This window comes from Humulus lupulus, chromosome 3, assembly GCF_963169125.1.
Source record: "Humulus lupulus chromosome 3, drHumLupu1.1, whole genome shotgun sequence".
Taxonomy (NCBI): Eukaryota; Viridiplantae; Streptophyta; class Magnoliopsida; order Rosales; family Cannabaceae; genus Humulus; species Humulus lupulus.
The window spans coordinates 15,876,209-15,889,030 of NC_084795.1; the positions used below are offsets into that span (position 1 = coordinate 15,876,209).

Genomic DNA, 12,822 nt, shown 5'->3' on the forward strand with positions numbered 1-12,822 from the left:
TTTTGTAGTGGAAGTGGCATGTTTGCACGATGGTGTTAAATCTAATACCACTACGATTTAGTTGATGCTTCTACAAGAAAGAGTCGCACAAAAAAGTGAAAAAAATAAACCTTTTATATACTCCTTGATTCTAAATAGAATACCAGAAATTAAAACATGAAAGTTTTATTGATTCTCTCAAGATGACATGTAAAATTAAATTCATAGATTTTTTTTAAAAATAAAATAAAATTCTAGTTTCACACATGAATTTACAAACTTTTTTTTTTGTATAAAATTATATGTTTATTGTACGACTCCTTCGTAGAAATTCTAAATTGATTTTATATTGATTGCAGCAACACTAAAAGTAAATATGTGTAGTAATCACTGCAGCAACAATATAATTGTTTATTGATAACTCATAATACTTACTAAATTTAAATACGTAGATCCGGTATTAGATTACACCAATAAAAATATGCCATCTCTTTCGTGGTGTTAGACACCAATGCTAGCCTTAGCAATTCTCTTTTATAAAAGGGAGGGTGATAGTGTCTTATAAGTCACACCATTTTCTTCAACATTTCACATCAGAAAAGAAATATATAGGTTTTGAACTTCTGTTTTAAGAATAAAATGTCGTCGTCTGATATTGGTAAGCTGGAGACTGATGTAGAAATCAAAGCCTCTGCTGAAAAATTCCATGAAATGTTCACTCATAAACCGCACCATATCACCCATGCTTGCTCTGACAAGATTCAGAATTGTGAGTTACACGAAGGTGAATGGGGCCAAGTGGGTTCTGTCATCTACTGGAATTATTTCCATGGTAAGACCAAAGAAAATTTACATGTAATGTATTTGTGGATCTAATCTCTTATATAGTACGTTTGTATATCTTTTCATAACCACTACAGTACGTACTCTTAAATCTAACAAATATATATACATATATATATATACATTTGTATAAACAAACAACTAAAATTAAAAGAAAAGAAGTGAATATTTTTCTATTTACAAGTTGTTTTTCTATGTTTGTTGAGTAGTTAGAAAAGGAAAAAAACAAGAAGCAAATTTTTGGGTTAGTTGGTTCAAAGCTTAATCGATTTATATTATGTTATGAAGTCTAATTAATAATATTATTAAATGCACGCATGCAGAGGGGAAAGCTAAAGTGGTCAAGGATATAGTTGAAGCCATAGACGAGGAGAAGAATTTAATCACGTTCAAAGTGATTGAAGGGGATCTTGTGGAGCACTACAAGAGCTTCAAATTAACGATTCAAGCCACTCCCAAAACTGATGGCCAGGGAAGCATTGTACACTTTACAATCGAGTACGAAAAGCACCATGACGAAATCCTAGACCCGCACTCCATGATTGAGTTCCTTGCGGATATTTCTAAAGATCTCGATGTTCATCTTCTCCAGGATATATAAATAGTCAAACCCGAATCTAAAGCTGCAACGTTTATGGCCCACTAAATAATTTAAGCTTTGAGTATATAAGTATGAATAAGTGGTCATATTCTACGTTTGGCATGATGATCTAGTTATCATGATAAGTAATCACTTGCTATTATTGTTGTCTCTATATTTTTATTTGAAGAGTGTTCATGCACGTTTATGTTTTTGCCTTTATTTGGATATTGTGTGTTATATTTGTGCTTCAGTCAGAGTTCCCATATCATAATGATGCATGTTTACAATTTAAGGGTCCTCATAGCAAGTCCAATATGGCAGTGCTAAAATATTACACAACTTAAAAAATAGCAGCTGTAATGGTGTGTCATATTTGTCATGGAATATAACATGATCTTAATTTGGATAAGCAATAAATACTTACTTATTTACTTTTCTACCTTTGATAATTATTTTATTATATTATTAGTATCTAATTTAGAATAGGTACCAATTTAGTATAATGTGTTTTAACAAAGTATAACTTTGGTATACTGTGTTTTAACAAAATAAAATTTAAAAATTGGTATAAAATTGTACCTTAATTATGCTCTACATAATAGTTATTAGTTACCCTGAAATTTAAAAATCAATATAAAATAGTACCCTGATATAGATGAGAGAATATATCCATTTAATATCTTGTCATTTGTGATCAAATTTGAAATCATGGTACCATTTTATATTGTGATTATCATATTAGTATTATTCGCAATAAATGATACTAAAACTATACATTAATAAAACTCAAGCCACCAAAAGAGTAAATTCTATCTAATTTATTATTTACATTGATTGTATAAGTAAAAAACATTATTATTTTTGTAGGGTTTATACCAATTTACGTCTTGTGTTTTGCAATAGTTATCGATCGAACTCTCTCACTACAATAAATTATACTTTCAATGACTCCCTACAATGTCTTACACCATTGATGTAAGACATTAAAAATTACGAGGGGTTTTTAATGTCTTATGTTGGGAGACATTTAATTTTTTTATTAATGACTAAAATTGTAAGATATTAAAAGGGTGGGAAGACATTGAAACACTCTTGCCTAACACATGTCAAGGGAGGACATCCAACGTCTCCCACTAGGAGACGTTGTCTCACGTGTCCTAGTGGGAGACGTTGGAAGTCCTCACTTCATATATGAACCACACAACTTGGCTTCTTTCTTTCTCTTTCTTCATGCGCGATTACATAGAGGCATTTGGGTCAAATTTCTGCAATTTTTTGGCTTGAAAGTTACAAAATTCTCTCAATTTTCAAGATTTTGTGGTAAATTTTCTAGAAAAAAATTATGAGTTAGTATTACGATGATATATATTGTTAGAGAATATATTTTATTGCTCAATGGAAATATGGAAAAACCAAAAATACAACTCTATGCCAAGAATACAATGGACTAGATAATATTTATTAAATAAGTATTACAACTCAATTGCTCAAAATACAAGTAAATAAAAAGATGTAGAAGAAGAAGATTACAAACTCAATACTATAACAATACAAGTAAATAAGAAGAACACAAGAATGAAAAACACAAACAAACTCTCACACAACCAAAGTGTAGAGTAGTGGGGATCACCAACTTGAACAAGGTTCAAGACCTTTGTCCAAAAGCTTATTTCCTCCTATTCTTTAAGCACTAAGGGATCTCTCTAGGAAATAGCTCTATGGAATTATCAAGCCTTTTGGTGTATTTTTCAGCCAAGTGCTTTGTGGATGAAAAAATAGTGTGTCTTACAAGTGAGCATTAGGCTCCTATTTATAGAGTTTTGAGACACCCTTTGAATTTCAAATTCCACCAACCCCCATGGCTGTTACCAATGATTAATTGGGTGTTTTATGGAATTAAAATAGAGATTTGGGAGTTACTTGGCTGTTGGAAACGTTCAAAATTGGATAAAAACCGAATTAGTATGAATCTGCCAGCCACTAGCGCCGCGACCCTTGGTCAGTTTCAGCAACCAATTTTTTGAGTTTTTTCCAAAACGTTCCAATTTATTCCCACTTGATTTTGTAACTTCCATACACAATATGGGAGTTAAAATCACATCTCTATCAGCCATTTCTCATATGGCTTTATGAAATCCAATCTCAAATGTGTAACATATAATATACACATTATTGGGTAATATTTGGGAGTTACAAATTTGTAACTGATTTTGTAACTCCAAAATATGTCACATTTTGACACACACATGTGCCCAATTTGGTGACTCTCAATAATATGTTACAAGGTGTGACAAATCACATTTGTGTGACAAATCACATTTTGTCACATTATTTAATCTAATATTATATTATATGAAATAATATAACATATATATATGCGATTTCGTGCTAGTTTTTTATGATTATGAGTTTTTTCTATGGAATTGTAGGATTAATTTTCTAGGAGAATATAAGAGGTGTGTGAACTTGAGATTGACTCAAAATTTCTATTTCAAGCACACATTTGAGGTATGTTTTCAAAATTATAAGTATAAGTCATTGTTAAAATGATATGTAATGAGATTTTTTTTATTAGTTTTGATTATTAATAGATTTTGAGTGAGTTTCAAAGAAAATAACTTTGTTGACAATGTAGAAATAATTTTAATTTTAATTTTACATATTACATTGTATGGATTTGATTCAAGTATATATGTTTATGATATTATTTAATATTTATTATTATTTAATTCAAAAATTATGTATATTTGTATATATATATTTTTTAATTTTAAAAATTAGATATATATGAAAAGTTATATTTTTTTGTTGATTATTGAGATTTTAGTGATTTAGTTGTTAGATTTTACTAGTCTAAGCTCTATACATATCACATTTTATGTTTTGGTTAATTAGTGGCTCATTGGAATTTTTTTTATTTGTACAGTAACCATTTATTTATTAATTAATTTTAATTTTGTATGTTGAGGTTTTGTTGGAGTGAGATTTTATGGTGATGTTTGCCTCAAAATTTCTATTTTAAACAAAAATTTGAGGTAATTGAGTTTTTGCAATTACAAGAATAAGTTAAATATTGTTAGATATTTAGTGATATTTTATGTATTAATTATTAATTTAATTTTTGTTGGTTGTAAAACAATATTATAAATTTACATTAATGAAGATTTGCAATTTTTTTTAATTAATTATATCAATTTCAATTTAATTAATTATATCTCAATTTCAATTCAATTAATTATATTAATTTCAATTTAATTAATTATTAAAATAATATTAAATAAATTTTAATTTAATTAATTTGCTTTTTTTTTAAAAAAATTGGAGATATTTTAATGTGTCCCACTAGGAGACGTGAGATGTTTCTCACCTCTCCTAATGTGAGACGTGGGATGTGCACCTACAATGACCCCACTCGGAGACGTGGGATGTCTTTCACCTCTCCTAATGGGAGACATAGACTTTTAATTTCTCTCAAATAAAGTCATAAAACCCTTATATTGTTGTAGTGTCTATTTTTCAAAAATAGACTATAATAATACCCCAAGCATGATTTTGGTCAAATATTATTTAAATATGAATAAAATGTCCCCATATTTTAAGTTTAATTCGATCATTTAACTATTTAATTTATTTGCTATATTCATAATAAATTAAAACAATTGAATAAATAAAACAAAATTAAAACAAAATAAAGGTTTTATAAAATGTAAAAAGGGGAAATATTAACTCGCGACTCATTCTTCCTCTTATCTTTTCATCTTCCTCACTCAACTTGAGAAACTAGGCCATTGTTGACAACGAAGCTTCTAGTGGGAGCTTGAGCAATTGACACCCAACACCCAGAATGGATTAATTAAGCTTAAGCAAGAACAAACATTAGCATAAGAACATGAAGCTTAAGCAAAGCTCGACCAACACCATGAATTCAGCCTGGCTAGTTCAATTGAGATTTTTGCACCACATCAATACAACAATATTGATTAAACAAATTTCCCAACATATTGCTTAAATAGATTTCATAACACAATAAGCTTAAGATTGTTGGAATAGATTTCATAACACATCCAAAAATTTGTAAAACATAAAAATGAAATCAACATACAACACCAAATCTGAACTTAATCTAATAAATGAAAAAAATTATATTATACAAACCTAGGCCTGTCGATTTGTAGTCTCATCACTAGATGATCTTCGTTCGCCATCTTTATTTTTTTTATCTGGTGTTGTCGGAGTTATTGAATCCGATTTTGTTTCTTAGATTCACGACGAACTTCCAGGGACGAGTGGATGGAAGGGGGTGTGGCTAGGTGGAAGGAGGTGACATGGGGGCTGGGTGTTGGGGCTCGACGACTGCACAGAAGACCCAAACGTGGAATGAAGACGACTCAAATCGATAGCTAGAATTTAGAATGACGATGGCATAGATCGCATGGCCCATAACAAGAACGGGGTCGACGATGGTTGGGGCTCGTTCGATGCTATGGGGATGGGGAAGATGATGCAAAGGGGTCGGCAGCCAAGGTTCCTGTAGATTGAGGAGGGAAGAATATGGAGGAGGAGGGACAGAGAAGAAATGTTTCATTTTTAAATTTTATGATTTAGTTTTAGTTTTTTTTTAAAAAAAATTATATGTAACTTTATTTTTAATAATCTGATTTTTTATTTTTGTGATTTTTTTTAATTTATTTTATATTTAATTAGTTAATGTATTATTTATTTTTTTTAGTGTGAAATTAACTTAATTTATTTTTTATTTGAAAATCTACTTTTAATTATTTAAATTTAATTAAATAATATGAGGATATTATTTTATCTCATTTTGCAAAACACAAGGTCTGATTTATAATTTTTCAAAACAATAAGTCTGATCGTTAATTATTACAAAACAAATGGTCTAAATTTATATTTTCCTTTCTTTTATTTTCAATAAATATTAAATTGTTGATTCAAAATTTAACTTTGTATTGATTTTATATACATATTTATTGAAGCATAGCTATAATAAAAGTTGTACCAATATATTATTTATTGAATTTTTGTGCTAAATTTAGCACAATATTTGCAACTCTTATTACTGTTGGTCTAATTTTTAATTATATATAATTTAATTGACATTAATAATGCAATTCTTATCTCTTATCCCTTAGAACTATTGAAAAAGGGAGTGAAAGACAAAAAATAAAGATTCTGAGAAACGAAAAAAAAAACTAAAACGTTTAAGCTAATTAGTGGATATGAATGAAGATTATAATTAATACATACATAGTTGGTTGAAAAGACAGAAAGTGATAATGGATGTGTGGATGAAAAAAAATGAGTTGATATTTTTGTTTTTTTTTTAAAATCAGTGATAATGGATACGTGGATATGTGAAGAAATTATGACGTGAGATATATTAAATTCATTAAGTTTGTCGTAATGAAATCGTGTTAGGTAAACAATAAGAGTCAAAGGATCTTGATCTATCTGTTTGACAATTAGGAATTTTCACGGTGAGACTATTTGAATGTCATTATATTATTATCTCTATCTTTATACTGTAAGGCAGATCAAACGTCAAATGATTTAATTTTGGATAATTAAAGGTTACACCTGACCTTTATTTAGTGCATATCCCTTTAAATAATGATGCGTAGACTCAAATATTTCACACAGTGATATGACAGTTTAACTTAGTAAATTACATTTATTAAGAATGTGACCCACTATTTTAAAAAGTAGTGACACGTCACTGTGTATAATATTTAGGTGCATATTTTGGGTGCATATATCATTACTCTATACGTTATTAGGATCTTGTTTTTTCTTGCATATGCATTATTACTTATGGCAAATTTTACTTTTTATACATAATAGCTTATAATTACTAAATAATACCAGCACTAACTAATTTTTCAAATTGGTATTAAACTTTCACCAAATACTAAAATACCTCTCTCTTCAGCTTGAGCTGCCGACCCCTTTGCATCATCTTTCCGCTTAGTTAGATTTTTTTGAATTTCCCGCTCTCTCTTCAGCTTGAGCTGGAGCCATGGCAGGGAGACCGAGATTGAAGAAAAAATCGCCAGCGAAGAAGAAAAGAGGGCCATCTTCCACGGATCCAGTCATCAAGGTAAAATCTATGGCTGGCATCCTAGGGGTGGAATCGATGGTGTTTGATGAAGAAGAGGGTGTTGATAGAAACCGGCTGGATAATTTTGAGAAGGGACATCTGCTGGTTTCTTCTGCGAAATCTAATAGGGGAACAAAGGTTGAGGAAGACGAGATGCCTAGTCAGAGTAAACAATCGTTGATAGGTGCAGAGCTGGAACAAGATGATTTGAATCGTCGAAATATGGTGAAACAAACACTTAATGATTGGTTGGGGGTTCTGAAAGGAGGCACGGGGAAGAAATCGCTTTCAGGTACATCTAAAACTACTTAAAATATGCATATATTGAGGATAATTGTGTTAAGATAGAAGCAGCAGATATTGAAGATGAGATTCAATATTGGAACTCAGCCTTGGTCTGTTATGTTCTTGGAGCAAATCCACCAATTTCGGTAATGGAGGGATTTTTTCGAAGGATCTGGAGAGATAAAGGTATCGATAAAATAGCTCTATTAGCCCCAGGGGTCTTTATTCTCAGATTCAATTCGATGGAGGTTAGGGATGGAGTTCTTAATGGTGGATATCAGTTTTTTGACAGGAAGCCACTTATCATGAAGAGTTGGGATCCTAACTCTAAATTCACTAAGGAAACAATTCTGACGGTTCCGATCTGGGCGCAATTAAGCAACCTTGAATTGAAATACTGGGGTGAGAGGTCAATGGCAAAGATTGTTGGGTTAATTGGAAAAATGGTGAAGCAGGATAGAGCAACTCTGGCAAGGGAGAAGTTACAATATGCTCGGGTCCTAGTTGAAGTGAATCTAACAAAAGCTCTACCAGAGCAAATCAAGTTTGAAGATGAAAATGGGGATTTTGTGTATGTGGGAGTGCATTATGAGTGGAAACCTGATATATGTTTGCACTGTAAAGGGATAGGTCACATGAAGGAAGTGTGTAAGAAGAGGATGAGTCAAGGAGAGCCGTCACAAGTCTGGAAAGAAAAGAAAAGTGAAGTTCCAATACCTGATCCAGCTGTGAATGGAGAAGTTACAAACCAGAAGCAGGGATCAGAAAAGGAGAAAAGTGAGGGGATTCAAGCTATTAATGGGAAGAATGGAATAAGGAATAAGGCCAAGGAGGTGCAAGAGAGAAACTCATTTTCGGTGCTAGGACAATATTCAGAAACTGAAATAACAGTTGGGGAAACTTTACAGGGATTGAGGTCTGATATGAGTGGAGGGGGAGAACCTCCATTCATAAATGGATAGACTATTTGGATGGAATGTTAGGGGGCTTAACAACGCCAATAAACAAAGGGAGGTTATGAGAATGATCTCTAGCAAAAGAATTGGGTTTGTTAGCCTCTTAGAAACAAGGGTAAAGGCCCCCAATATGGGGTCATTATACCTTAATATGTTCAAGGGATGGTGCTTTACTACAAACATAATGCATCATCCTAATGGTAGAATTATAGTGGCTTGGAATCCTTTGAGTTATGATGTGGATATTAGAGGGAGTTCGAGCCAATGGATGCATTTTGCTGTCTCAGCCAGAAATAGGAATCATTTTGATATTACTGTGGCGTATGCTTTTAATGATATGATAGGCAGGGAGAGGCTTTGGGAAGATTTGGAAAATATGGCTCATGGAATTACTGGCCCTTGGATAGTTATGGGAGACTTCAATGCAGTTTTATCTCCTGAAGATAGGTTTCCTTATCATGGGAATGGTTCAGAATTAGCTTCTTTTCAGCACTGTGCAGAGACTTGCAGGTTAATAGATATGAAGTTTTCGGGTACTTTTTTTACTTGGAATAATAAACAAGCTGGCAAGGACAGGGTATATGCTAAACTAGATAGAGTTTTAGCTAATGAGAACTGGATAAGGAAGTTCCCTACTGCTGAAGTGGTTTTTTTTCCTGAAGGTGATATGGACCATAGTCCGTTTATGGTGAATTTTGGCTCTCTTCTTGAGAATAAGAAGCCTTTCAGATTTTTCAACTTTTGGAGTAACCTTGAAGGGTTTCAAAGGACAGTAGCTGAAAGTTGGAGGAAGGAGGTTCAAGGGACTCCAATGTTTTGCTTGATAACAAAATTAAAAAGGCTGAGAGTGGAGTTGAAAAAGCTAAATAGAGAAGGCAAAGGTGATGTTTTTTGTGCAAGAGGAAAAGAATCATAAGCTGATGCTAGATACCCAAGAGAAATTACAGTCTGATCCTGGTAATAACCAATTGATTGAAGAAGAGATTTCAAGAAGGAAAGATTACCAGAAGGCTCATAAAGACCTGGTGCAATTTCTAAAACAGAAAGTCAAGGAGGATTGGCTTAAACAAGGGGATGAGAATACTAAGCTTTTCCATAATAGTATTCGACATAGACAAATTCAGAATGCAATTTACTCGATTTGGGACATGAAAGGAAATTGGCTGGATAATCAGGAGGAGGTTAACAATGCTTTTTATGAATATTATGAAGAGTTGTTAGGGTCAGAAATGAGTGACAGAAGGCGTGTTTTAGAAGAGGTGGTGCAAACAGGGGCTACGGTTTCAGAACAACAATCTGAATTTTTACTAAGAAATTATACTGCAGAGGAGGTCAAGGCTGCTCTATTCTCGATCCCTGAGGAAAAGGCACCAGGCCCGGATGGATATAGCAGTGGTTTTTTTAAACATGCTTGGAGTATCACAGGTGATGATTTAACTCAGGCAGTGCTCTCTTTTCTTCATTCAGGAAAAATCCTTAAAGAGATCAATACTACAAATATTGCCCTTATACCCAAGTCTAATTTCCCTAAGAATGTGAGTGAGTTTAGGCCAATTGCTTGTTGTAACGTGGTCTACAAGATAGCCACCAAAATGATCTGTTCTAGACTCAGAGAGATTCTCCCTTCAATTATATCAGAGAACCAGAGTGGTTTTATTAAAGGCAGGAACATTGCTCATAATATAATGTTGTGTCAAGATCTAGTAAGGGGGTATGGGAGGAGGAATGCTCAAGCAGCTTGCCTTTTTAAAATAGACCTGCAGAAAGCTTATGACTCTCTGGATTGGAAGTTCTTACAGGAAAAGCTGACTTCCCTTAAGTTCCCTGATAAGTTTGTTCAGTTAATAATGAGGTGTGTGACAACAACTAGATTTTCTCTCATGATTAATGGGGTGCCTACTAGGCTTATTACTGCTAGAAGAGGGGTTAGACAAGGGGATCTGATGTCCCCTTTGTTGTTTGTGATAAGAATGGAGTATCTCACTAGAATTTTAGCTAAAGTAGCAAAGCATCCAGATTTCAAATACCATCATAGATGTAGCAGTTTACACCTAACTCACATGTGCTTTGCTGATGACTTATTGATGTTTAGCAAAGGAGACTTCAAGGCAGCTTACTTATTATTGAGAGGATTTCAGCTATTTTCGGAGACATCTGGTTTGAAGGCTAATAAAATGAAATCTTCAATTTATGGTGTTGGGCTAAATGAGGATTGCTGGCATCAGCTTTCTGAGGCTTCTGGTTTCCAGCGAAGTAGGTTGCCTTTCAAGTATCTTGGGATTTCAATTAGCAACAAAAGAATTACCAAAACTGAGTGTGAGTGTTTGGTAGAGAAAATGGTGAAAAGGATTCGAATTTGGAGTACTAGGAACCTATCTTATGCAGGGAGGTGTGTTCTTATTAACTCTGTGTTGGTGTCCATTAATACTTATTGGTCTCAAATGATTATTCTTCCTAGTTCAGTGATAGACAGAATTAATCAGATATGTAGAGTCTTCTTATGGAAGAATGGTGATAATGTGGAGGGCCATGGGCGAATCTCTTAGGCAGAGATATGTAAACCAAAGCAGCAAGGGGGACTGGGTTTTAAGGATATAGGACTTTGGAATAAGTGTGCTCTAGGGAAATATGTATGGGATATAGCCAACAAGGAAGATAATATGTGGGTTAAGTGGATTCATGCTGTCTACATAAAACAGCAAGATTGGTGGGACTATGTGGCACCTAGCTCTAGTAGCTGGTATTGGAAGCAATTAGTTAGAGTTAAAGATGGGTTAAAGGTCATATATCAGCAAAAAATCTCTTCTTGGGATCATTACAGTGTAGCTAAAGCTTACATCTTGATGAAGAACAATGCAGAAAACAGATGGAATTTTGCATCAATTTGGGATAGACTAGGTCATCCAAAGCACAAGTTTATTGCATGGTTGGTGTTAAAACAGAGGTTGCCGACAAGGGATAGGCTTTACCGATTTGGAGTTACTCATGAGACTATGTGTGTTATCTGTGGTCTTTGTGCAGAAAGTCATCGGCACCTGTTTTTTGAGTGTAAGTTTAGTAAAAGTTGTTTGGATCCTATCTTGAATTGGTTAGGGATAGGCTCTCATCGATTTGAATTGACTGGGTTGTTGAACTGGATCAGAAGGTGTAAGCACTCTGTTTGCAAAAGGAGAGCTTATACTAGTGCAATCTGTGCTTGTATTTACCATATTTGGACAGCTAGGAATTCAGCCCTGTGGAATCTGCAGGTGCCGCTTATAGGGTATATAATTCAGAATATTAAATATCAAACCTGTTATAGATTTAGCTGGTTGTTGGCTAAGAATCTAGGTAATGAGGATTTAAGTTGGGTGAGGATTTTACTTTGTAATTAACAGTCTTTTGTTTTAGTGGGGGAGGTTGTAATTGATTGGTGTTTGTAATTTGTTGTGCATAATTCAAAGCTAGCTGATTTACCAAAAAAAAAAAAAAAATACCTCTCTCATTTTTTTCCACCCATTTTCCCACACAAAGTCTCTCACTCTCTCACACTCTCTCTATCTACTTGAGACTCTCAATCCCCAAAACCCAAACACAAACCGAAGCAAACCCCAAAAAACAAAGGGAACTCGTCGATCTCACCCTCTCTCTTTCTCTTCTCCGAAGTCGGCCACCCAGAACTGTCGTTGAACCTGTCGAGCCAACGGCGACAACAAAGCTCGAAACCCATAGTATCGAACCCGTCGAACCCGTCAATCGAACTTATATTCTCATTAAGGTAAATTCTTGAACCCTCATGATTATTGTTGTTGTTTTAATCCCTTTGAATCTGATGGTGTGGAATGGGTATGACAGTACTTAGGTCTGAGTTTTTCTGTTGTTTTTTCTTAGTTTGAATGTAACTTCCACTTCTTTCTGGGTATGGCAGTATTTAGTGCATATACCTTATTAGGATCTTGTTTTTTTGGTGCATATGCGTTATTACTTATTAGGAATAGCTATGAATAAGCTAATAATAATTAGATGGTAGCATTTAGTATATATTTTATTAATTATTAATTATTCTCATAAAATAATTGCAC

At 33.3% G+C, this 12,822-nt stretch overlaps 1 protein-coding gene across 1 annotated transcript; it reads left to right on the plus strand.

Moving 5' to 3' along the window:
- Positions 1–556: 556 nt before the first annotated feature.
- On the plus strand, positions 557–1,604 carry LOC133820949 (MLP-like protein 31). Its single transcript, XM_062253507.1, has 2 exons — positions 557–811; positions 1,146–1,604. Exons 1-2 carry the CDS (start codon positions 619–621, stop codon positions 1,421–1,423), a joined length of 471 nt encoding a protein of 156 aa, XP_062109491.1. The 5' UTR covers positions 557–618; the 3' UTR covers positions 1,424–1,604.
- Positions 1,605–12,822: the final 11,218 nt, after the last annotated feature.